This window comes from Aythya ferina (assembly GCF_964211825.1).
Source record: "Aythya ferina genome assembly, chromosome: 27".
NCBI lineage: Eukaryota > Metazoa > Chordata > Aves > Anseriformes > Anatidae > Aythya > Aythya ferina.
In genome coordinates this window covers 5655796-5682596 of record NC_140310.1, presented here as the reverse complement: position 1 = coordinate 5682596, position 26801 = coordinate 5655796, and the positions used below count along the sequence as shown (strand labels likewise).

At 45.0% G+C, this 26801-nt stretch overlaps 1 protein-coding gene across 26 annotated transcripts in view; it reads left to right on the top strand.

Annotated features, from left to right (window-relative positions):
* ZMAT4 (zinc finger matrin-type 4) overlaps positions 1-26801 on the top strand; it is a gene marked incomplete at its 5' end in the record, with an annotated part of 144550 nt that overhangs the window by 58568 nt on the left and 59181 nt on the right. For 11 of the 26 annotated variants that reach the window (XM_084499342.1, XM_084499341.1, XM_084499352.1 and 8 more), the window contains 4 exons: positions 186-275; positions 6253-6409; positions 11947-12174; positions 20268-20364. In XM_084499342.1, the coding sequence (XP_084355468.1) occupies positions 186-275; positions 6253-6409; positions 11947-12174; positions 20268-20364 (572 nt within the window). Of the gene's footprint in view, positions 1-185; positions 276-6252; positions 6410-11946; positions 12175-20267; positions 20365-24728; positions 26541-26801 lie in introns of those variants that run through there. The other 15 variants (XM_084499350.1, XM_084499359.1, XM_084499360.1 and 12 more) reach the window with 4 other exon arrangements.

The window sequence follows — 26801 nt, the reverse complement described above, 5'->3', positions numbered from 1 at the left end:
AAACCCACACAGGATGCAGGTGTTTCTCACCTATGTCTTTTCCCCCTTTTCTCCTCCCACCTTGTATACACATCTCAAAGAGATGTGAAGTCTTACTGCAGTTTGGTTTTGTATGCAGTGCAGTAGAGCATCTTGCTTTTTTTGTAACTTCATTTCTTGCTTTTTCTTTTTCTTTCTTTTTCCAGAGTCGGAAACATGCCAGCAAAGTTCGCCTCTATTATATGCTTCATCCCATAGATGGAGGCTGTCCAGCTAAAAAGCTCCGATCAGAAAATGTGGGTATAATTTGAGTCCCTGTTTACTCAACTGCTTTGTGAATCATTGACTCTGTGCATTTTTTTTTTCTGTAACAGCTACAAATAATCAAGTACCCAGAGGTAACATTTAGATTAGCTGAAATGCTAAGTAACTGGAAATAATTTTCAATAAACTGTACAAGAAATATTATGCACGTCAGCAACAGTAATTGCATTTTTAGTTATTTGAATGTTCTTTTGCTGCAGATATCCAGCATTTATTTAGTTTAACGAAGACCAAACTACCTGTAATGGCCTGGTTTTTGCTGGTGAGCGACTGTGCAAAAGTCAGAAAGGGTAAATTGCTGCAGGGAGGCTTATGGCTGAGTGTTTGGGAGGGTGGAGGCTGCTCCTCGGTGGCTCTGGCCGAGGCTTTAGAGCTGCTGTGCTTGAAGCCAGCAGCTTCTCGTATGCAACTGCAAAACTTACTGTTTGGCCAGCACTTTGGGTGCAGTGCAGCGTATTTTAGGCCTTAAGGTGAGGACTGTGCCTTGGACCCTGTGCCCCCCGCTTGGACTCAGCTCCTGGTGTCCCTGCTGTCCCTGTGCCATGATGCAGCTGGAAACCACAGCATGACCAGAAAGGTCACCTGAGACTAAAGTGACCTCCACAGGTCTCCTCTGACCTGATTTTTTCTGTGGGTCAATGGAAACGGAATGCTGCGGCTGAAAGACTCCTCGTGGAGGCTTTGCAATCTGTCTGCAGTTCAAAAAAATGCGATTGGTTCTTCAGCTGCATTCAGATAAACAAACAGGCGTGAGGCAATCAGACCAGCTCCCAGCCATTTGTCAGGCAATAAAGGCAGACTACATTTATGAGTGAACGATTCTCAGTGAATTATTCAGTCAGCTCTTTCCCGTGTTCCCAGGCCCGTGTGAGAGCTGCTGATGAGATTCCAGCAGATAGTATCCAAGCCATTTCAGATCTATGCGACTGTGACTGTGGCTTAATGCTATCAATATTTAGCAAGATATCTTCTAATTAAAGGAGGAAGCCTGTGAGTGTTGCCAAAGGGATCTGAAAGCTCCTTCACACAGTAATTAAAATTTTAGTAGAACTTTTATGTTGCACACAGGATAATTGCAGATGCAATCTACCCCATAACAACAGAATCTCACACTATTTTTATCGAATTATTAATTACAGGATGTTAAAGATAGAGTGGACATGCACATATAGACTTGAAACATAATTCTTTAATGAGCTCCATTACGTCAAACAAGAAACCCCAGGCCTGCACGTGCACCTTAGCACATGGATATGGTGGACAGAGAGAACCAAACAGACCTTAAATCAAAGCTGAATGAATTCCCATTTCTTTTATGAAAGGGCACAGTGAGGACTAAGGTAATTCTATGTTTTCTTGTGTTTGATTGTGCCAAGGGCAGCCCTTAATGGGGCATGAATTGAATAAGTCCTTATGAAACAGGTGAATGATATGCTATGCAAGACCTACATTCTGAAATTATTTATATTATAAAAATGTAGCAGGGAAAATCTGCCAACATTTACAGCGCAGTATTTGCAAAGTAGCCCTATTGCTGATCAGCTATTATCCAAGCTTTTAGCGTTTAAATAGAACAGAAATATTTAGGACATCTCTGAGGCAGCATGATAACATCATTACTGTGTACAGAATGCAGCTGTATTGCCAAATTCAGATATCTAGCAACATTAGTCAAGCCATGACATACTGACTTAAATGAATATTAGAAATAATCCTTGCAAACCAATTAAATTTCCGCAACTAAAAAGGGAGTATTAGCCTTCTTTCATCAAAAACTGCACTGTTACATGACTGTATGCCATTTCTTTAGTATCCCTTTGGCCACAAAACAAAAATACTTTGTCTTTCTCCACATGACAATAGGAAAGAAAAGTTTCTGCAGTTGTAGATACTTGATGAAATAGTTTGAGAGACAGCATTTTCTACCTGGCCTCTCACTGGTGTGAAGGGTTGCATATGCTATTATTTGAGGAGTATAGAAACATTCTGCATTCCTAAAACACCCATTATCCTTGCAAAGTAAGAAGACCTAGACATACAATTAGTTTTGCACTGGGTGACATCCTAATTGTTGGGCTATTCATTACTATTTTAATTTTTTTTTTCTGTGTGGAGAAGGGACAAATCTCATGTCTTTGGTGTACTGAGTGGTGGTTGACATTTCATTTTAAATTTCCATTTAGTGTTTCAACTGAAAGCAATCTGAGAAAGTCACAGCTTGTGTCAAGGCCACTCTGAAATTAGGAGTCATATCCTCAAGTCTCAGAATTAGTTTTAGTCAGGGTGTTCTCACTTGAAAAAAAAAAAAAACAACAAAGTAGGGCTCCACTTATAATCAGGGCAAACATGATGAAAATTTTTGATCTGCTAGGAAATGAACTCTTTGGGCTGTGAGAAAAGCCTTCCAATTCTTTCTCGCCCTATTTGTACTGTAAGATGGTGGAGTTGCTTTAACTATCATCTTCCTTCTGGCACACGTGCTTGTGTTGTAAAAAGCATCCCTCACTTCATCTAGGATTGGCTTTTTTCAGTGAATGTATAGGCCTTAAGATGCTCCTTAAAGCCTGTTTTGGATTTAGATTGCCATGAATTGGTACTTGCTGTTTGCTTGTACCACAAGAAGAGCAGGCTCCAAAAGAGCAGGCAAGTGGTCTAAACCTCACACAGAGCATTGTGGAAATAGCACTTTAACAGCAGCACCTTCTTCATGCACAGAAAATTAACTCAAATTTAAAAGACACTTTGCAGTGCCTGGAGTGGTATGTTTTATATTGCTGTATTTCAAGGGTTTGTATAATCTTTTCTTCTTAATAAAAACTAGGAAATGAAGACAGCAGATTTGCATCTACGGATTAAAAATCCACATTTTTTCTTGAGGATTGCTTAAGCAACATCCAGTAAAGGACTGCAACTGCCTGGCCCTGTATGAGGATTATGCCTTTTAGTGGCTTGTTAACAGGCATCTGAATAACTGAAGTTAATTCTGGTGGATGTACAAGATTTGCTTTGAAATTTATAACATTACAAAGAGAAGCCCTATGAATTAGGCTGGCCTGCGCTGCTGCAGAGCGGGGGGAAAGAGGAGCAATGTCAGCGCTGGGAAACAGATACTTGATCTCCGAGGCTGTTCATGTTGTGCTGTGCTTCAGCTGATGCAAGGTCATTAGCCCTGTCACCGGTACATCTTTGCAAAGGTTAGAGAGAAGGGATTGCCTGGAGAAAATTGCAAAAACAAACAGTAGAAAAAAATCCTTGCATGTTGGCTCAGCTTGTGTAACACGGGGCTAGAGTTGCTGGTCTGGGTTTTATGGAAGCTAAATTCAGATGTTTTCAGCTTTAGGTTGAGCAGGGCAAGGTGAGCAGTGGGAATGAGCCCAAGGGTGCTGAGGGGGGCTCCTGCCCTGGTTCAGGCTGGCTGGGCTGCTGGCAGCGCTGGTCCCTGTGCGATCTGGCCAACAAGCGACGTTGTTTTACTGGTTGGCTGCACAATCCTATCAACGCGGTGTCATTCAACAGGTGACAAAAGACACCGGGGTCAGGTTCCCCCAGCCCATCTGCTTACAGGTAAAACAGCCGCTGACATAGCACCAAGGCATAATTACCCTTCAGGGCTGGGTCCAGCCTCTGGGCAGCATAGCACAGAGGCCAAGGAAGGTGATACTGCGACAAATGCTGCAAGTGTGGGTACCTAAGGTCTCTCCAAACATCTCAATACTGCTAATGAAGAACAGCATTCAGGGTGTGAAAGATGGCTGGCTGTTAGAGCAAGGGTCTGTTTGTGTTTTAGGCAGAGCCTGGCTCTCAGACTCACCAGGAAATGAGGGCCACTGCTCGTCAGGTGAATGCCAGGCTGGTGGTGAAATCCCCACCCAGGCTTTGAGATGCTCACCCAGAAACATCAGTGAGCTTAGATAAGATAGGTAGTGATCTAGGATAAATGTGTAGTGGTTCGGTTTAATTGTGAACTTGGGGGGTCTAAGGGTCATTTGACCGTTTTTTTCTTTTTTTAGAAGCAGTCTAGCTATGAAAGTAGGTTGGGAAGAAAAAAACATCACTGAAGAGCAGAGCAAGCAGAGGAAGGGACCCTAGTGCGTAAACACTGAAGTGTATCAGGTTTTCAAACGAGCTCTGTTGGAGTCTCTTTATATGTTACCACCGCTGATGATCAATAGAGTCTGGGAATTTTTCCTCGGCTCTTAACTTTCAAGTGATTTCTCTTTGAAGACATAAAATATGTTGAGAGAATCCTATTTAAAAGAAGTGCAAATTACACCCAGAACAGTACTTATCGCCTCTTGAGATTTCTCCCTAAGGTTTAAGTTGATTTATAGTTAATAACAACAACAAAAAAGCAATGAAAATCAGTCCTCCTTCTAATTGTTCTTATTTCTTGGGAGAAGACAGCCTTAAACAGTGGGTTGGGTGCCCCTGCACAATCAGTTCACTGTTCTAGTGCCTGTATCCTGCTCCCCAGCTGCTGGGGGGCTCAGGGGCCCTTCCGGTGCGTGACTCGGGGTCACTGCATGTGGTGCTGCTTTGCGTGGGGTTTGTGTGGGGCAGGAGCTTGTGTGCCTGGCGCTCTGCAGCACTGTCCATGTGAGCTGAGGACATGTCTGGAGGAGCCAGCTGCACACTGGTCGGGATGTGCTGGTGGTGGCAGCGCTACTGGGGCTCCGGCGGTGCTGCGTGTGACCTGGGGAGAAGTCTGGGCTAGAACTGTCTCACACATGTGCATGGGGGAGTTAAAAAGCTGGGACCTTCATTCTCTGTCCAAATAGAAGGATGAAATTTGACAAAGGGGAATTGCATTTTTGAGTGTGGTTTTGCTGTGTGGCCAACACTGGGCTAAACAGGGTGCCCCAGTAAACGCCTGAGCTGTCTTCTATCTTTGCACATGGATGAATTGCAAAACTCATTTGCAACTAGTTGTGAAGATTGCAGCCTCTAAAGCAGACTGTTTTCTGTTTTGACAATATACCAGCAGTTGGAAGAATATTTGTTTAAATAAAAAAAAAAATAAAAAATAAAGAATAACAGAGTACATGACTGCCTCCAGATGGCTTGTCCCTGGAGGCAGTCTTGCATGGCATGGGGCCTCTTGCCCGGTGAATGAACCAGGATGCTAACTGCATGCATACAGCAGGTCATTTCCCAGCTTTGTAAAAATCTTGCTCTTCACAGAGCAGTATTTTCAAAAGTGATTGTTTAGAAACTGTGCTAGGCAACCAACCTGCCATACTGCGATCTTCTGAAAAGAGAGGCCATGCATATATGGTCCTAAATGCAATCCTTATTTCCCTTATGGATGGATTGAATAATTAATTGTGACTAATGGTGCAAATGTGCCTCTTTCCCCTGCTTAATAGTTGTTTGTACGGTTACCCTTGTATCTGTGGATACTGTTTGTTCGCAAACATTTGCTGGCAGCAGAGTTAATGATATTTTGCTGACAGCCTTCAGCTGCAACTGCTTCTTCTCACAGGCTGTGCTAAGAGCGATAGGTCTCAGCTCAGCTACATGGCTGGCCAGAGGCATGCTGGCTCTTATTCGTTCAAGAATAACATTAGTGAGTGACGGAGACAATATTCTCATTAAATCGGGGTTTATTTGTAAAAATAAAAATGCAGTTACTGGTGACTGTGAAGGACGAGCCCTACCTACATCACTGTGGCTGAGAGAACCTCTTGCTGGGACTGAAATACAGTCACGCTCTTGAAGTTTTAAAACTTCTGCTCATCTGTTAGCTGACATCCAGGAGCTTGCAAAGGGACACAGCCTTCTTGCTGAGATGCTTCATTGTGCGGATACCCACAGAGTCTGGGGGAGAAATGGAGCAGGAGACCCTAGGAAATCACATCCTCAACATAACCTGGAGTTCTCCTCTGCTTCCGCTTGGCTGCCTGGTGGGCTGATGCACCTGTTTTTTGTGTTTTTTTTGTCTCCATCCAGGGCAGTGATGGTGACACAGTGGATAAGAACAAATGCTGCACACTATGTAACATGTCCTTTACCTCAGCAGTGGTGGCTGAATCGCATTACCAAGGGAAAATCCATGCCAAAAGGTTAAAACTGTTGCTAGGTGAGCCACCAGCACTGAAGGCCGCAGGTAGGTGTGAGGCGGTGGGGCCGGAGCGGGCTGGGGCAGCACATGGGCACCTTGCTTGCGCCCCTCTTGTAACGACCTTTAAGAATTGCTGATGCTTGTTATTGTCTGCTTTGTTCACGTAGATTAGTGGCTTATCAGCCAGTGCTGGCCTTTCTGTGAGAGCCCTGTATCTGGCTCCATGTTCCTGAAATGTTTTGCTCAGTGGAAGACAGTATCTCCGCTGGGCACAAATAGCAGAGCCTCGCTTTAATTATCAGAAGTTATTTGACAGCTCAGCTAATACACTTAATAAACCTTTCCTGTTACTGTACAGAGCAGAATCCTATTTGCTTTTACCTCAGAGGGAAACGTAGTCTTTAAAAATGTTTTGGATCAATTGTCTTTTGATTTTTGCCCAGACAGGTGTTCACGCTTTCCTCTACAGTGATTCCAATAATGTGAGCCTATTAACTTTCACATTTATAACGTCAAATGTTTGAATCAGATAATTTAACCATCTTATTGTTTGCTTAGCCATAAAGTCCCTGCAAAACACTAATATACTGTAAAACAAAACTTCCTCTGGGGCTGTCAGGGCAGAGGACACTTGAACAATGTATTCCTCATGCTAAACAGGCAGCACCGTTGTGCTGTAGCCCTGCAGACAGAAGTCTGTATTTCACTGTTAGTATCAGTGGTGCTTCTTTTAGAACAATATAAATTTTGCTGGGCACTTTATATCCTGCCTAACAAGACGTGCATAAATCTTAGAAATGACTAAGTAAGTTTTTTTTGTCTGCCTGTGTGTTTTTGTTGTTGTTTTTAACTTCACAGACTGATGATGCTGATGCATATCATTTGTCCTCTATCAGTATTGGCTTGGGAAATGCTATTGCCTTTCCCTGAGGGTATACAGGGACTTGCATTAGATTATGGCTTGCTTGTTTTAGCTAAGGAGGACGTTCTCAGAAGGCTTGTTAAGAGAAGGTGTGGCAGCATCCCTGCTGAGGTTGCTGAAATGCACCTGAGAACTTCGCTGGTCCTTTGGGCACGTGGCTGTGGAACCCATGGGAGCCAGCACAGTGGGATAGGCACCTCTGTAAATGAAGTCAGAGATGTGCATGGACAGGCAGTGTGCAGATAAGAAAAATTGTACAGTCTGCTGTACTACAGACCTCTGAAGCACCACGGTGCTGGCTTAACGGAGGGTCTCTGTGTCCTGGCAGTGACCAGCTGTGCTATGCTGCTGGTAGGTACAGGGGCTGCAGGGCTGTGTCAAGGCATGACGTTCAAAGAGTTGCAGCTTTGCATTATGTTTTTATCTAATTTTTTAATCATCTGGATCAGCCTCACAGAGGCAATAAGTGATCTGCACCACATGCTCTGTGGGTAATGGGCTCTTCAGCTGCAGTAATCACTAGGAAAGAATAACTTCAGGACTCATCAAGTCCCCCAGATACTTGATCTGATGAAGCTGAGCCGCAGGAATATGTTAATAGGCACCTTCTTGCTCTCCAGCAGTTCTCAGAAATGTGCTCTTTGGACATAGCATTTCTCTGGGCTTCCTATAGCATTCCTCAGCATTCCCCCACTTGGAATGCCATCCTGCTCCCTCCTGGCTGGCGCAGCTCGGGAGGCCGCAGTCTCAGACAGCTCCAGAGGCTGTGCACGAGCTGAGGGCTGGCTGTGCTGAATTCAGTACAGACTCAGTACTGAGGGATACCAGCACTTTTCCTCCCCAGTGCCATGGAAGGCCCCTTCAGAGGTTCTTCTACATCATCATTAAAGCTGTGATTGCCAGACAGCCTGGGAACATTTGGCAGCAGCTCTGACACTATTATTTCTTAACTTGCTTTTGCTATCAAACAAAAGTGAGACTCTACACAAATATTTGAACACTCATAATCTTGTCATTCATTCATCCAAAAAAAAAAAGAAAAAAAGCTTAAAATATTCTGAAAGTTTCCCAAGTGCTTTTATTATGGCTGAGATTAAACATATACAGTTAATCTAATGAAGTACTTTGGTGGTATTAGGCGAGTAAAAATGGGTAACAGTCTTCAGGTTGCAATATGTGATTTGCAGCCTTGCACAAAAATGTATTCTCTATAACCCTAAGTTGTTGTGAAACTCTGAACTGACCATTTGCTTAATTAGGGCATCTGTTTGTAAAGGGAGAAATGAATTTGTGAAATTCTTTGCACAACCACCTTTCTAGAAGTCATTTCATTCACACAGACATGCAGATGCTTTTGTGGAGCATAGTGACAAAATGAGTTTGGGGGGAAAAAATGAAGACTAATGAATGCAATTGAAGCTGGGAGTCCAGTACCAGGGAGTCCAGAAGCACTTTCTGATTCCCTTACGCTGGAGTTTTGTACACGCTGGCTTTGGGAAAGGTTGCAGACCTGTTCTGCAGACACATGCTGCACGCACTGATGACTGCAGTCAGCCTCTGAACAAACCCCTGTTTAATATTCTGTGTTTTCTGTCTCACCAGTCCCATAGAAAATTAGATTTATTCACAGCCTCTTTACGGGGCTACACCTTCCCTGTCTATTTTATCATCCTAATGAAATACAGATCTCCAACTTCTCCAGTGGTGCTTTCAGAAAAGGGAGGGGTGCCTTAGCGGTAAGGTTTTTCACAATAGGAAAGTGATCTCTCATCGCTACAGCAAAATATTGGTGATGATTTTCCGTTGCTTCTGCTGTACAAGGTTGTAGCCCTCAGAGGCTTTATGTCACCACTATTTCTGATGAATTTCTCCAATCATTTCCAACATCTTCTATCAGATTGCATCCAGTCACCAGGCTGAGTTATAAAGAACTGCGGGGGAAAAATAGCTGCTACCTTCATTTATCCAGGTGTAGGTGCCTGCAGTGCCCCTTTGTTGTGGCTCAGTTGCTTTCTCCTTCTCATGCTCCATTCCTGGAGAGTGGCAAGGATGACAAGTTGGGTGCCATTTAAGTACAGCTATGAATAAAAAGCTTTGCATGCAAGAAATAAGTCAAACATTAGTTCATTGCCAGAGTGCTAAATTGTTTCTAACTTTGTGTTTTGCTTCATGCAGCAAAGTAAGACTTTCTCACTTCCCTCCCACAGCAAACAGGAATGTAAGGCAGACTGTCGTGAGCTGTTTAGCATTTTGAAGTACTTGAAATAGTCAAACTTGCAGCTTTTATGTTTGTGTTAGGACAGAGCAACGTTTTTAACATTTGACGTCTTGTGAGTGTTTATTATTAATTTTCATGTTGCTGCTCAGGGAATGATGATGTTTCCTGTTCTGTAGTAGCTATGTGCTGAATAACAAAATGATAAATCCACGTTTGTGGGGAAGTCAACTTTCATCTGTTTCTCTTCAGGAGGGTTTGGAAGACACGCGATGTTTTCATTAGTTGTCAGACTGGGTTCAGCACGCCTTAGGACTGCCTGTAGTTGTAAACTGCCCCTGAGGAACATGGCTTTACGAGAAAATGCTTTGTGTTGTGAGAGCTGAGAGGAAAGCCCTGCCGTGCCAGAGCACGCAGGTGAGGCAGGCACTGGGTCCATGCAAGCCTCGGGGATACCAGCACAATCCCCGCAGCAGCAGCGTGTCCTGTGGACACCCTCCCTCCTTCTCTGCTATCGGGTGAGCACCAACAGCATCGGGACAGGCCTGGATGCATGGCCACGGTACCGGCTGTCCAGCTGGCGGCCGAGCAGCATGGCATGCTGCTGTCATATTTCCTTAGCGAGTGGGAGACGTAACTCCTGCGGACACCACCAGCTCTGCAGAGCGAAGAGCTTCCCCTCTGGTCCCCGTGGTTCCCCTCTGGCGGCAGCTAACGTAAAGAGGGATAAAGCTGAGTAAAGGATCCCTTAGATTTGGCTTTGTAGCCTGGGGCGCCTGGCAAGTGGCTCGTCGAATACATCACAGAGCTCCCGGGCTGCCGCAGTAGCTGTCTGTTCGGGCAGTGCCAGAAGCCTGCACATCTCTGGTTGTGGCCTCTCCTGTGGCCAAGGACAGAGGCAGGAGCAGGACAACAGCTCCTGGTGAGGTGCAGACTGTTGCTGGAGCAGGAGCAGGCTGTGTGTTGCTGCCCTGTGTGAAATAAATCCACACACAATGAGGAGGCAGTTGGCCAGACAGCAAAACGAGTAGAATAAACATCTTCAGCAGGAGTCAATTAGGCGGTCACTTTATTAACTAATGCCCAAAAGAGCTCATTTTGCTAGCGCTGTGCAGAGCGTGGGTCACATCAGCAGAAGTGAGAAAATTCTTCTTCAGGTGTTTCTCCAAAGGAGATGTGGACGGGAGGATGACAGTGCCTCACAACCAGCAATAATCCGGGCAGAGAACACCTGATACCTTGGCAGGTGTCATCAAAACAATAGAGGCTTATAAAGCCCTGGAAATGGATAAGGTTGTAAGTAACATGATAAGTAAGATATGTTTTCCTTCAGGAAGGTTAATAGACGTGCAATCCCGAGTAGGTCAACAGAAGACTTGCAGCAACGTGAACTCTCTGGAGCTGTGGAGACAAGTGCAGTGGGCTCAGGTCATAATTATGTGTCTAAATAGGGTTTGTTGTGCTCCTTGTTGCTGTTCCTGGCACCAGGCACTGAGGCGGTTCCGTTGCTTGCCATCCTGTGCTCTGCTGGGGCTCAGCTGGAGCAGCAAGGAGCCTTCCCATCACAGGCGAGCCTCGAGCTCCTGCCTGCAGCCTTAAAAGTTGCCCGTCTTTGTAGCACAGAGAGAGTGCAGTCTGTTAATTATTTAGATAGCAGAGATTTCATCTGGAAAAAAAATAGTCACATAAAGTGGAATTTTTGAATGAGGTGTGATAATTAAGTACTAGTTGTGTGTTTTTGTATTCCAATGCTATCTAAATTTTATTCTACTTGAAGCTGTTTTCCCATGGTTTTGTACAAAAATACTGTACAAAGCAGGAAACTTATGGCAAACAAGGTGCAGCTCCATTATGTGAGGACCTGTCACTGTTTTTTCTTTTGAAGGTATTTGGATCACATTTGTTATCCCAGACAGCCTTGTGGTGAATCTGAGGGGAAATGGGACTAAATTAAGGTCATGGATTGCTACATTTGTCACTTCATAATATGAAAACCTTTGAATGAGGGGTCTGAATATAGAGTATCTTTTTCCATCTCTTACACTAAAATTATTACGATTTTCCTTGTTCTTTCCAATACCAAATACAATGAAAAATAAGAATCCTGAGATATTATACATCTGTTTCTCTATCTTGAGAAGCTGATGGCTTGGCATGTTTTGTTTATTCTCCACTGGCAATTTTTCCTGGAAGTAGCAACTTAAGGAGGAGAAATTCAGTAGATTCAGTCACAACAATGAGATGTGTAACGGCAATTTTTAAATTTTATTTTATGTTATTTATTTATTTTATGAGAAATGATAGATTTCCAAGCAATGCCATCTGGAATATCTGGTGGGACACTGTAACCACTGCTGATTATTCCCGGCATCTAGTGCAGGATCTGCTTCAGGGTCTGGGTCTATCACCTGTGGAAAGCTAACCCCCGAGTGTTCCCTTCTGCAGAAACCGCCCTGAGCTCCCTCAAGCAGCCGCACACGGACCGTCCCCCCGTGGTGTCCTCGCCGCACCAGCGCAGGGACTCGGACCGGTACTGCCAGCTGTGTGCCGCCTGGTTCAACAACCCCATGATGGCACAGCAGCACTACGATGGCAAGAAGCACAAGAAGAACGCGGCCAGAGCCGACCTGCTGGAGCAGCTGGGGAAGACCCTGGACCTTGGCGAGCTGAGAGGTGAGGGCAAGGGGAGAGCAGGGGGGTGCTGCTGCCTTCCGAGTCTGATGCTGCTGTGAGATGGCGCTCTGCGGTTCAGCAGCATTATTTAGAAGTTGTTTTCTAAGCTTTTATTTTGCCTCTCCCTAAAGTAGTCTCATCTGTTAGTACATCCATCCTTGAGCAAGTGTTGGATGATCCCTCTGAGCCTAGAGGAAAGGAGGGCAGAGCGCTCAGCCTGACTGGGAGCCCAGGAGCGGGGCTGCTCCACTGCTGCAGGCAGAGCCCGACCCTGCTGCAGGGAGAGAGAGCACATGGTGTCTAATGTGACTTAATCGGTGTGTGTGAAACTCTGCAGCACCCTGGGCCCAAGAGAAGTATTGATTGTTTGCTTTCAGTGTGTTAAACATAAATTTGCTGTTTTCCTGCTGAAGGGAGAGTATCTCTCTGGGCTGGTCCAGGCAGTGAGCGAGCCGAGCCCTCCTCAGCTGCCTTGCCTGCTGCTGGTGTATCATGTTGGTGGCAGGCAGATGCTGGTCATTAGCTCACTTAAAGTTGTGTGTGGTTATGGAGATGTGCTAATTTAAACCACCTGAGGATGTGGCCTCACACTGAACTCTGAACAAAGCTCCTTTTTAATATAGAGATATAATTACTGGAGAATAGGTAAGGACCTCCATTTGAAAGAGCGTTCTCTGTGGTCTCCAGATATAATCCTGCATGTACACAGTATGTCTGACTGAAATGTGCTGAGCAAAAAGTACAGGTTTGATTTTCAAAACCATACGGGAGAGCATTAACATTTTAAGATACCTTCTTTTTCCTTGCTAAATGAAATAATTTTCCTTTAAATACTAATTACTGTGCAGTATGTTGTGTATTTCTTGATCTCCAGTAAGCCTTGTAATGGTTATCCAGATCCTTCGTGTGCTACCCGGTGTGACTCACAGTGCCGTAAATGATTCATGTGGCTGAGTCACTGCCCACTGCTGAAAATACACAGGGAAATAAAACCTGGGGCAGTAACATGGAAGTGCTTAGTACTGCGAACTCTGCCAAGCTCAAGAGTGGCTGAAGATGTCACTAACTGTAAATAAATCAACGGCAAAGTGCTTTATTCATTTAGCTCCTGCTTAGGAGGGTTGAAGTCGGAGGGCTGTGCGTCCTGCCAGCACCAGCAGGACCGTGTGGGGTGTGAGCACCCACAGCACGGGCAGAGGTGAGCTCTAGGTGCTGCGAGCTGCACGGCCAGGCCAAGGAAAGCGGGGCAGGCTGCTGCTGGTGTACAAAACCAAACCAAACCAACCAAAAAACAAAACAAAACAAAACAAAACAAAACAAAACAAAAACAACAACAACAACAACAAAAACACAGAATGAAATCTCCTGGATGTCCAAGGAAATAGTTTACTTTGGCAGATAGTGTCAAGTATTACTTCAAGAAAAAGGTTCAGAGTTACCCAATGGCAACCTGTCCTGTGCGGGCAACTGAGACCTTGTCTGACCATTGATTTCAGTGTCCTGCAGTTTGGTGTCTGCAGGACGTGGTTGGTGTCACGGCCATGTGCTCTCTGTTCCCTCTGCTTGTTTTGCAACCTCACTGTTCACTAGAATGCAGACTCATTTCCTTTCCATGCTGTCCCTGGCTTTCCCAACACAAGTTAAATATTAATTGTATTTTGACTACTGTGGGAGACGTTTGATGCGTTGTGTAAGCCTGGAAAGAGCAGTGTCAGTTGAAGTACAACATTTCAGCAGCCTTTGATGCTTTGATAATGGCTATAATAAAATATTTATTGATAAATATGAATGTGTATTTGGAGAAATAAGAATAGAGTTATATTTTTGGACAAGTGATATTTATGGGAAACAAAAACATTGATTCTTCTTGCCAAGTGCTCATCCTGCAATTTTGAAATCTTACTTCTTTTCAGAAATGAGAAAGGGGAGGGGGGAGCAAAAAATGCCTCAATAACAGCACCATTTCACTAGCGTGTTCCAAGGTAAAGCTACGATGCATGTGAGCACTCGGTCACATAGTCTGAATGCTTTGGCCAAGCAGTGGGTGCTGTTCAGGGTGATGAAGAATGATGATTTTGTGTGAGATCTAGGTAGTGGGGTTGCATTAAAATTAAATGCCATTACAGTGGCACTGCAGAGTGCAGAGCAGAGGGAGCTGCACCACTTCAGCTCCTTTCAGGGTGCTGTGCCTTGGGTCTCATCTTTCTGCTGGCTCTCTGTGGTGCCTGCCAGTGAAATTTGGATTTTACAGAGCGAAGGAGACAGATTAAGGGCCTGCCTGTAGATGGGATGCTGTAAACCATGTGAACATGAGTCGTCTTCCCAGAGCACTTGGTAACTGGTGAATAAGAAAGGCACCAGTCCCTAGAGCCCAAACCAGTGCCTGTCAAGGGGATTGCACCATGAATCCCTAGAATAAAATATAGCAACCTCTGCAGTAAAGCAGAATGGGAATGGTTGCACCGGGTTGTTGTCACCTACAGCCTTTGTATTCTCCATACAAAGTTAAATTGTCAGAGGTGCAGACTCTATCTTGAAAAATCAGGCAAAGAGCTGAGTTTAATTTTCCTTCATGGCTCGTAATTTCCTTGTATGCCTTATAAATACTTTTTGTACTGTGCTGTCGCTTTTGGTTAGTAAGAAGCAATTTAACAAGTACTCCCCTGGAATGTGTTTTAATGCATTTTATGCAGAATGACATTAATGACTTTACTTTTTAATATTTTATTTAATGGATATAAGAGTGCATTCAATTTTACACGCTTGTCATGATTCAGGGGAGAGAATGCTGGTATGTCATGAGGATGCAAAAGTAAATGTGAATATAGACAGAACACAGAATTTACTAACAAGCTACTCTGGCTGGGACCACCTTGGCACTGCAGACTACCTTCTGTACTGATATTCAACTCCAGCACACTTTGTTCAGGCTTTGGCTGGGTGCATTTTATGATGCTAGTTTCAACTGAGTTGGCAACCTTGGTAAGCTCGAGTGAGATCAATACTCTTAATTTTGGGAGTGATCGTTGCTTTTAGTTTCATCCTGCAGTTTATCCAAGGCTATTTTTATTATTCTGTGTCTAATTTCAATGGAGGCCATTTCACACCTGAGGCTTCAGCTCCACAAATCCTTCTCATGGCTCACGATTTTGGCTGGCTGGTCGGGCAACCCCTTGCTTGCAACTGCGAGATGCTCTGACGTGCTGTGGAAAGAAATCGGTGTCCCCAGTTCAGAACTCTAGTCACTGGTGGTGTTTCCACCTACACAAGTAATTAAGATTCAGTAAGGCTGTTGTTAGTGTCTGCCATTAAATTAGCCGCTGAGCATTAGAACCTTATTACCTTAATTTAAAGTGTTGCCAGGTTCTTAGGCTGCAGTCCTGGTCTCTGCCTTGCTGGGGTCACGGCATTGTCCAAAGGCTGCAAGAGGTGCCGAGGCACCTCCCGTCCCTGCTGCGGTGCCTCTTCCATCCCTTGCCCTGTGGCATGAGTGTATCTGGTCCCTGCCTCCTAGAGCCCAGTGCAACGTGCATGGGCTGCCAGCGGTGGTCAGAGCGTGGCTGTAAAACCATTGCTGCTGCATCTTCAGTGCATTCAGTAAGGAGAGCATCCAAAAACGTATTTGCAGTGTGATTTTTTGCCATGCCACATCACAACACACAACGGTGTAGGTGACTGCTTAAATACCTCTGCCCTATAGCTTACTCCCTATTCTCAAGTACTCACCTGGATATTTTTAAAGATGTTTAGCTTTATGTTGGGCCAAATTCCTAGGTGAGAGATGTTCAAGGTGTTTGACCAAAGTGGGGCTGTTTTGTCTAGCCAGGGTCTGATGTTCAAAAAAGATAAATGTGATTTTATGAGAGCCTGCAAGATATAGCTGGGGAATGGTTAGTGTATACCCTATACGGTTAATTATGGTAAGCATAAACTGATCACATTTGATAATGTTGTACATTACTTATTCTAAACGGAGTATTTGAACAATTTCTTTGAAGAAATAATACTGTGGCAATTCAAAGAGACGGATATATGGTGTATTAAAACTGTTCTTAAAGAGCTCAGCAGCCCATGGTAAGAATCCCACAACTCTGGTATTTTAAGCTGAGCCCTTCAATTAAGGTTGAAACGCTCTGTTCAGATCTTCATGGAAGTGAATCAGTGCAAAGCAGAAACCTGACCACAGAGACTCTGAAATTCACAATTCCTTTTATTTCTAGGAGAACAGGACAGAAATTACTTTAGCATCAATGGTTTACTGTAATGCCAATGTATGTTTAATGTCAGTGATGTTAATACTGCCTGTGATGCCAAGGGAATTACCGGGATGTTAAAATACAAAAGAGGGGAGGAGAGAAGAAACCACTCTCTTACATTCAGGGTATTAAGGGAGACAACAGAATCAGGGGATTGGAAACACTTAGGCCTGCATTTAAATGCTTAATTTATGTCAAGTCTTGCCCTACATAACAGCAGTAAGAACACTTAGATTGCCATCTCCCTTTTTCAAGGATATCCAGGAGGGAAACAGGCATTTAATGTACACTCAGCCGCACTCTGTCTTTTCAGTAAAAACATGTTAGATGAGGCACAGAAGTGACTGTTTCTGTAATTCTGCTTTGAAACCACTGTACTCTTTTCCCAAGGTGAAAGAATAATGGAGTTAAACGGTATGTACACGGCAGAGATAAGAGAGCCTTATCCTTTCCCGGGCACTCTGGCACTCTGAGTTGTACTGACCCTTGGCGCCTTGTTGCCAAGTTTGCTCCGTTTATAGAAACCAGAAATTGCTCTTGTTTTTCTGCCCTTCATTCTGGCACAGCACGTGGAGCTGGGTGGGCACGGAGCCCGTCCTTGCTGTACGGTCCCTGCATGATGCTGGCACCGCGTGGATGCTCTCGCCCCAGCCGTCCCCAAGCCCCTGCTGCAGCACCCACTGGCTCCAGACCCCACGGGTCCCACCGGGGCACAAGAGCAGCCTGTGGGAGTTGGGTGCTGTGAAAGGCAAGGAGATGCCACTGCTGTTGGATTTCCTAAAAGAGGCTTCTGATCCCTCCTGCAAAAAATAAATGTTGAACCCAGATAGTGGTCTGCCTCTCCCCATTTACGGACAGAGAAATAATAATAATAATAATAATAATAATAATAATAATAATAATAATAATAATAATAATAAAAGAGAAACAAATTGAATCTGCTAGGCCCAAAGGCCCTTGCAGCTGTGGAGAAACTTTCTCGACAATATTGTGTTCTTATGTGACTGCACAAGTCATTAATGAATGGTTTGGGTGAAAACCTGTCTAGAAAGGCAAAATAGGAACATTAGTGTGTAAATAATTACTTGATCTGTGATTTCCGAAGCAGGCTAATGTCCTTTCCAGAGGGAGGGGGGAGTGTAGCAGGGCACTAGGAATAAATTTCTTCAGAAGTGGACCAAATTGAGCATCTTTCCAGGAAATACACACTGATGCGAACCAAAAATACTATTGGTCATTTTGACCAGCCACTGGGCAGCAAGCTGTCTTGGGAAAAGGCCTTTTTCCTCTGCCTCTAATTCTGATTGTTGCCTGTCTGCTGGGTTACTATTTTTAGATTTTCAGTTTTTCAGAGAAGGCAAAGTGGGAAGGATGGTATCAGAAGAAAAGCAATAATAACTCTCCCAGTCTGAGTCCCGGTTAACAGGAAAAAAAAAATACAACTTTGGTAGCAATGTAAAAGCTATTACAATTTTTAAATGAGCAATTTTTATTGTATGCATAAATCATCTCCCATCTCTTGCTTTTTTTTTTTCTGCTGTTACACAACAGTTAGACACGGTTTGTATGTAACTTGGGAATATCTCCAAAGAAAGGTGGCTCATCTCTTGTTATCATGCTCTTGTTTGTGTTGTGACTGCCCTGATAACCCTGCAGGGTCTCGTGGTCATGTTCTGTGCATGCACACTCTTGAGGTGAATAAATGTCTTGTCTGCAGTGAATGTCTCGGACTCTTGAGATGTGATCATAGGCAATAGACGGAGCACAGGTGAATTTTTGTTGATTCTTCATCTTGGATGTGTTCCAGTGAATGTGCAGAGACTGTTTTTGTGACTTTGCTCATAAATCGTTTTGCAGCTTCTGTCTGAGATGTGCGTGAATCTGCTTAATTGTCTGGGTCTTTTTTGCCCTGCAGTCTGTGCCCAGACACAGTGCAGTGAATTAGCAGAGAAATGCTGCCTACTCTGAGTACATTTTCTGTCCACGAAATTGAGTGCTCCTCTTCGAGCTTAAGCATCTTTCCCATGGGGCCAGTGGCCCAGTGTGGGAATGCAGCTTCCACCCTTTTGTGCCCCCCCCCCCCCCCCCCCCCATATTCCTGGAGGTGTCCATGTGCTTTGATTCAGTGCTGCTGACACCAGTTGTGTCGTTGTGTCCTCTTTGCTGGCAGCAGATAAAGCTTGCATGCATGTTACTGGTGCATTTCAGTGGAGACCAGCACTTCCCTGGGCTGCCTGCTCTTGCATTAACTCATATTAGCTTTCTGCAACTTACATTACAATAAAATGAAATGTGAGGTATTTGCTTGGAAAATGACTTGTAGCTGTGGCCATACTAAAAAAAAAAAAAAAAAAAAAAAAAAAAAGGAAAACAGCAGGCGCAGTGAAGAGATTTGTTGGATGTTAAAAATGAAAAACAAGCAAAACCCCAACACAAAACAAATGAAAACAACCCCAAAAGTTCCTAATAACATTTCCACAGTGAGTGCACTGCAATGTTAGTTCAGTGGTGCTCAGCTGGCCAGCAGTGAGAGTAACGCCTTTATGAATAGTTGTTTGCATCCATGGAGGGCTAAAATTAGTAAAGCAAAGGCTGCTCTGTGGTCGGGGTGCAGACAGGTATTGCAGCCAACAGTAAATCTGTCAGGCAAACGAGCTCCTGGCTGCCAGCTTTTGGATGGCCCCCAGGCAACCCGTGCCAGGTTTGCAGCTCAACCTTCAGACACAGGCTGCTGGGTGCCTGGATTTTGGATATCAGCTGATGTGCTCAGCAAATCCAGCCTCTCATTTCAGTGGATACATGTGAGTTGATCCTTTTTTTGGGAAAAAAAAAAAAAAAAGAAAAAAAAAGGAAGAAGGAGAAAACAAAAGCCCCTAAGTGGTCCGGCCTCTAAATGCAATGATGAGGAATAACACTCTGATCTGTGCATGCTACAAAAGAGCAGAGGAATAAATGAGACCTCAGTACTCATTAGTGTGAGCAAAATTATGCTTTGTGAGAGTCGTGGGAGAGAGGTGCCTGCGATGGTGAGCTGTGGGGACTGCGGTCTCCACAAGGGAGTTGCCTCTGAACCCTGCCTGGTTCTGCTCCCTCTGTGCCTTTTACAAATATTCCTTTAGGCTTCCCTAATGCTTGTGTACCCTGGACTGGAAAAGTAAATAGAAAGGTTACTGTAAGGAGAAAGTCTAGGAAACTGGAAATGAAACACAAGATCTGAGTGCCTTCTGATTAATTAGAAGCTAGCAGAGGGCAAGGGTTAATGCTCTTTTTTTTTGTTTTGTTTTGTTTTGTTTTGTTTTTTTTCTTTTTTTCAGACATCTTCATCCATTTGCACTTTCTAGCTGCCATTTTGATTCAGAACAGCCTGTGGCACAGGCAGGATTGTGCCAGGGACCTGGAATGGAAGGGAAGTCCTCTGCTTGGTGTCTCACTTTCTCTCCTTCACAGGATGAGGAGGCTCAGCACATTTCCTAAGGCAGATGCCTTTTGCAGTGACAGTGACAGCCACTGGCCTGTGGTGTGTGGAGCAGAAAGGCAGAGGGAAAAAGGAATAGCAAATTGCAACTGCAAAAGAGGAGGAATAGGTCCTTACCTGTGGTGACCACCCATGCATTTTCTCTCGGCATTACCACTGTTCTATTTTTCCCCAAATGGTTCTCCGTAGGCAAGATAAGAATTGCTTCGCTTTCCCCATTAGTTTTCATGGGTAAGAGCAAATTCTGCCATTTTCTGCAGTACAGAGGTGCTTTTTCTCTCTACATAGCCCTAAGCTTGCCCCCAACCTACTCCAAAATGCTCAGCCGGTGCACAACTAACACTTCTGGCTTTTCTTTGCAGGCCTGAAGCGCAGCTACACGTGCAACATCTGCAACGTCACACTGAACTCGATAGAGCAGTACCACGCGCACCTGAAGGGCTCCAAGCACCAGACCAAGTGGGTATCTCCTTGCTCCTGGGCCCTTCTGTCTGTGTCCACATAGGTGAACAGGCAAATATATAAAGCAATGCTTTACGCCCCTCATCCGAGGCGCTGCCAGTGTTACACGTGGATGTTGGAGGCACCCATGGAGGGGGATCTGAGGGCTGAGACCGGGGGCTGCTGGGTGCCCCCCCAAGGGCAGCGCAGTCTGTTTGCCATCCCCTACCCATCGCCGCGTGGAAGGTTTGCTGTCTCTCCCTGCTGAAATGCTTGATTTGAGTGTATCAGAGTGTGTTGGGAACCCAAATATCTGCCCATCCTCACAAAACTGAACAGTGTATGTTGGTTTGGGATGGACAAAGAACAAAGGGGCAGCAGTGAACCAAGAGGTTAACAGCACCTCGTGTGATGCCATACTGCGTCCGGAGCCTCTTTCGTGTGTTAAGCCTCAGGAGAGGCACTGGAAGCAAAGTGGGCTCAGGTGTTTCCTACTGAAAATGTTTGTGCTATGATTTAGAGCAATTACATACTACCCAAGTTTCTGAGTCTTAGAGGAAATCTGCTCTGTCAATTAGTACAAATTATTAAAATGAAGTGATAGAGATACGTGGTACCAAAGAGTAGATTAACGAACTAATCTCTCTTAATACACTTACATGTGAGCTTTGGGAACCATTTCAGGCTGAAGCACCGAGGGCTGCCCAGATTAGAAAAGGGATATCAAAGGTGCATTAGTTACTGAAATACTACAGGTAGTTTTAAGTGCAGTCTGAATGATGAGGGAGGATGATCAAATCCGTCAGTAAGTACTAATGCCTCATCTTGCTTAAGCTACCAAAGGACAAATGCAGCCCTTCTTCTGCTAATGTTAGACCTTCAAAGATTCCCTGTAATATTCATGTTATCTCTGCCCTGTTTATTCACACAGAGTGTTTGAATGTCTTCCAGATATTACCCTTCCTGGACCTGAGCATGTAGTCATATTCAGGATCTTAATTAGCGGAAGGAACCGATGGCGTCAGATTTTCTAATGAGGTGTTGTTCTGCCTCCCCCTCTTTGCAAAGGATGGATGGAGTGGAGGGAAAGGCAGCTGCTGAGCGGCCGTAATTGCTCTGGCAGCACCTCCCAGTCTGGATGGCTCTGCAGAGGAGACGGCTGAGGCCAGGCAGTCAAGAGGTGGCTGTAGGCTCTGCCCTGTGAGACTCAGTACTTCATTTTTTGCCTCCCTGTTCTCTTTTGGAACGTCCAACTGATGGCACATCCCTGCTCCAGCAGGCTGTGCATGCAGGGACGGTGCCGGTGGGATCAGTGTCGGTACCTGCCGCAACCAATTCCCTCTGCAGGAAAACAGAGCTGACAGCTCTTCCTGTTGGAAACCTGAAATGAGAGCAGCTGTGATGTGCTGCCGGGGCATGGAGCTGTAATTCATCCTTCCCCTGCCAGTCTTCCTGAGTTTGTATTTTTATTGCTGTTGTTGGTGCTGCTCTTATTGCAAAGGAAAAAGGAGTTCATTTCAAATCAGAGCAGCCTCATAGACAGGAGATAGGACTGTGCAGAAGAGATGTGCCACTTTTCTTTTTCACCATGGGTGGGTGCCGCTCATTCTGTTTTACACCCACACCTCCCCCTTTTGTTTTTCAGTCACCTGCAATTAGTCATTAGTCAAGAGTGACTCTTCCAGACCAGAAACACCAGGGCACAGGGTGAGCAATAGGAGAGCACCAGAGTATGATGTACTGAACATCCCAGGGCAGTGAGGACTGGGTTTGGCATCTGGGGGCACCTCATGTGGATGGCAGCAAGCTGCATGACAGTGCACAACTCTGGTCCCTGAGCTTTCTGGAGCTCTGAAAAAAACATGAATTATTGATAGGAAGGCCCGTTCCTCCTTCATCTCCATGAGGATCAAGTCAGCCTGTGCAGGGAGCACCAGAGTGGCTCAAAGGCCTGCAGGACTTTTAAGGACCTCCTTCTTTTACAGATTAATGGTTTTATCAGTCTTTCTAAATTTAGTTTCTTACCATTCACTGGTAATGATTCAAATCTCGTCCCAAGGGATTTTCATGGGCATTCAGTACAAGAGGAAACAAAGTAATAAATTCACACAAAAGTGTGTTACAAATGTAATAATGAAATGCCAATTAGAGACATTCGTCTGACCAATTTCTATGGGAAATTGCTCTGATTATTTTATTTCCTCTATCCATTGTTCATTCTTATACAATTTTCTTTGAGCCTAAGTATCTGAGTACTGCACAGCTCTCTGCAGCTCCTATAGGAAAGCACAGAAGCATGGGAGACAATAGATCGACAGCTTGGGTTTGTGCAAAACAAAAGCTCTTCCCACCCTGTAATTAGTGTGTAACCAGATTTTGCTCTCCTTGTTTAGAGGCGTTTTTGTGGCTTCATTGTCCTCTATATCGGACTGAGGAAATAAGTTACCGTAACCTTTTATCCCAAACCAGCACAGCCCCCGCTCCAGTTTAAGGGGTCTGTAAGAGCCATCTGTGCTGCTAAAGCAGCTGGACCAGGGCTGTAGCCCTGCGATGAGCCTGGGGCGTCTCATGGCCCTGGTTCTTCCATGTGCTGCGTGCACAGAGCTCGTACACAGTGCTTGGGGCCAGCTCTGCGGGTTATGGTAACAGCACGCAGTGAAGGGATTCAGAAAGGTAAAGCAACTCTTACAGGTTGCGTTCCTGACTATAGAAGACATCGATAGTGCAGACAATGATGAAGAAATCTTCATTACTAGTGCTATAAATGAATACATTGTGAAGAGGGATTCTCCATTGTATCTTGGCCAATGTGCAGGTGACAAAGGGGGCACCAGCCCTCTGCTGAGCCTTGCTTCCAATGCAAAGGGAGAGCAGAGCTGCACAAGCCTGGTAGATTTTGGCAGAGCTGCCTCTGTTTGTTTACACTGTGCTTTCTGCAAATGATTACCTCTTCCATGCACTGAAAGCTCATTTTGAAATCCAGATGTGGCTCTTCTGCACTCATTTCCACTCCTACCTTGTCCGTGAGCTTGGCTCCCGTGGGTGCAGGAGAAGCAAATTGCTCTGCACATGTATGCAAAGTAAGGAAGCCACATGCCCTGTTTAGTTTCTTGCCCACCGGTTTTTGTTATTCTCATTATTGTGGGTTAGTGTCAAGACTGTCCTCTTCCTTATAACCCAGATTGAAGCTAGTGCATTGCAGTTGCCAAGGCAACAAAACATTTTACGTAGCTGTCATACTTAATATAATAAAAAAGGGCTTGTAAAGGAGAGGGATTTAGCTTTGGGATGGGTTAACCAGGAAGGTGATTGCAAGTTGGAAACTGGTAGCACCCAACATATACCAGGCAGAAGAGTTTTCTGAAAAGCTGCTTTGGCAGAGAAGAACTTTTATGAGGACCAGCTCAAGTAGTGGATATTTATTACAGCTCTCGAGAGCTCTCCAGAGGGCACCATACATCCAAGGCATTGCTGGAATTGCTTTAAATAACCCACTGTACAGCAGCCCCTGGGTGGCTGCGCAGCAGGCCATGCCGTTTGCACCTTCCCTTGTGTCTCAGCATGAGTGCTGCTGGTGCCAGAGCCCCGTCAGTGGGGCAGGTCAGAGGCTGCTTCGCCCGTGGCTAACCTGCTCTTCCTTCTGCGGGGTCTGATGGGGAGAGCTCAGCTAGCTATATACAGGAGTGTCGGGGTTTCATCTGAATGCTTCCTGCTGAATTTATTTGCATGACCAAAACATGGAGGGAATGTGGGGGAGAAAAATAGCTGAAAGTGTCTTGGCTGGTATTTTGATGTTGAATAAAAGAAGCAGAAGGAGGTAGCTAGTATTGAGCTAGTCCTTATCCCTCTGGCCAATCATTCTGCAAAGCAAGGCAATGGCTACTAGCTCCCTTTTTTTTCTCCAGGGTGCAGATACTTTCAGTTGTATATGTGAAAATGAAGCAAGAATGCATCCTTTTTATTAATATCATATAATAAGTTGAGGAATTTGGAGCCAGAGCCAGACACAGAAGAATATTTCTTTTGAGCCATCATAAATCTGGCACCCAGTCAGTTTACGTCAGGGGTCAGGCCGTGCTCATCATCGCTCTGACGGGAGCTGTGCGCTCGCACAGCAGCTGAGCAGGAGCTGCAGGTTACTGGCGTGCAGTGACGGAGCTGGTCTGTGCTGGGGAACGCAAGCACAGACTGCACGGAAGTGGGGTTTGAAATGTGGCTGGACTCTGGAACATCTGCAGTGGGAAGGGGAGCTAAACCTTTAATTAGGGATTTATGAACTGCACAGCGATGATTGAGTCATTGTTTGACTAGCTTTCCAGAAATAGATGTGCGATTTTTTTTTAATCCCCCTTTCTCCCTTCCTTCCCCCCCAAAATGAGCAGAAAACAGCAGAAGGACAAGCGCAGCGTGAGGCGCTGGGCTGCAAGTGCCCAGCTCAGCTGGACCGCGGTCAGCACCAGCGGCTCAGTTTCTATGGGGACCGATGGCAACCGAAAAATGCGGCTTGTGAGGAGCCGTGCGAATGAGGTCACGTTATCTCTGAAACACTGGAAGAAAATCACATGCTGGCCTTGCTCCTTGCTGCTTACAATAGGAAAGACACAAAACTCTTCGCTCTTTTGTGGTTTATGTGAGCTGCGAAGATCTGCTAAAAGTCCTTTTCAATAACCAAGGGAGAATGAGAGTCCTGGTGGTTGTGAAAGGAGAGAGGCGATATTCAAGTTCTGGGGTCAAAGAAATGCTGGCGCAGGATGTCAGCTTGCGGCACTGTGAAAAACACTTCCCTCCTCTTACCAGTGTGCACGGTGGGGGAACTGGGGAGGGCGCGCTGTGCCCCTCGGGGCCAGGCTGGAAGCGTTCCCTCAGGTGAAGGGGTCCCACGGGTCCCGTGGCCACAGAGCAGAGCCCGGCCCCGCACTGGTGCCCGTGTTGGTCCCATGGCCTCGCACCCCAGTAAGGTGTGGGGCAGCGGGAGCCGTGTGCTGTCCCTCGCCCCATGGCTGCAGGGAGCTGAGCGGGGCCCTGGCCATTCGGAGCCTGGCTGCACCGGGGTGGCGATTCCAGCATCTGTAGCGGGGTTTGATCCTCTCACCTTTATTTTGTCTCTTTGATCAGGCAGACCTCTCTGCCACATCTAGAATTTGCAATGGTATGCTGGTTTTCTATAACCACTCATTTACACATTCGTAGATGCTAATACGCATCTAGGTTTCCCCTTCAAACTCCTGCTTTTTGATTAATTTTAGGATTTGTGCAGCAATGGGACCTGATCCTGCAGCTGCCATCATGGTAGGATTGATTCAGCAGGAATCTAAACATGCTGGAGGAGGGCAGTATTTGCCCAAAACGAATGTTGGAGGGTTGAGAATGGCCATGTTTACTTTGAGGTGTGCTCTGAAGATCTTTCCTCCCAGCCCTTCCCACAGTCGTTGGATTGTAAAGCCCAGATGATTAATGGCCTGCTGAGGAGCAAATGACAGCAGGCTTAGTGCCTGCGAGTATTTTTTTTTTTTCTGATTCAGAACACAGATGTCTAATTGGAATAGGGTATTTATTAACATAAACTGCTTGGCTATTCAGAAATCGGAGCTAATCAAAACATTGTAAATATCATGCCTGGACAAATGTCACTCTTCACTGTGATTGCATTTCCATATTTTTTCCAATCTATTTAAGAAAGTGTAAACAAATATTTACAGCCTGTTGTGGCTGACACGTTCCTTGCTGTGGTGTTTGATGTGGCAAGCATGCACACAGAAGCAGTGCAGTGATGTCCTGTCTCACCAGGCTGGGAAAACATTTCCAATAAATTTCAAGAATTTCAGAAAATTATATTAAATACTTGAGTTGTATCATGTGCTTCACAGCAAAGTAGAATGATTTTTTTCTTACCTTGATGACTGCAACTTTTATTGGTAGCAGTACCATTTTCCATGTGCTTTCTGTAATGTATAGTGGCTGCTGCCTAAAATATAAAGAATCCTTTGGAGTGATAATAACTCCAGAAGATGAATAGTTATAAAAGGTGGATGGAATTGAAAGGCATTTTAATTTGTCGTTATTTTGGTGATTCTGGAGAGCAGCTGAATAATTACACTGCCTATAAAGAGCAAGTGTGTAATACTTTCTCTCATTACAGGATTAAATTGTCTCCCTTTCCTTTAAAGTAAGTGAAAATAAAGATCTCTCTGATATCTGCTGTTTTGATCGTAATTTGAAAGCCACAGAATTACTGGTGCAACTTTGTTCCATGCTGTCTGCTGTACAGATTAATTATTTTCATGTAAAGCATTAGCAGCCTGATTTCTCAACGTGTAAATCTGGCCTCACCCATGGCTGCTGAACGAGGAACTCGTTGGCCGAGAATGTGCCAGCTCATAAACAAGGCAAGTCTTGCAGGCTCTGCTGGCCTCTTAAACTGAGGATTCAAAGAAAGTGCCCTTTTTTCAAGTTGT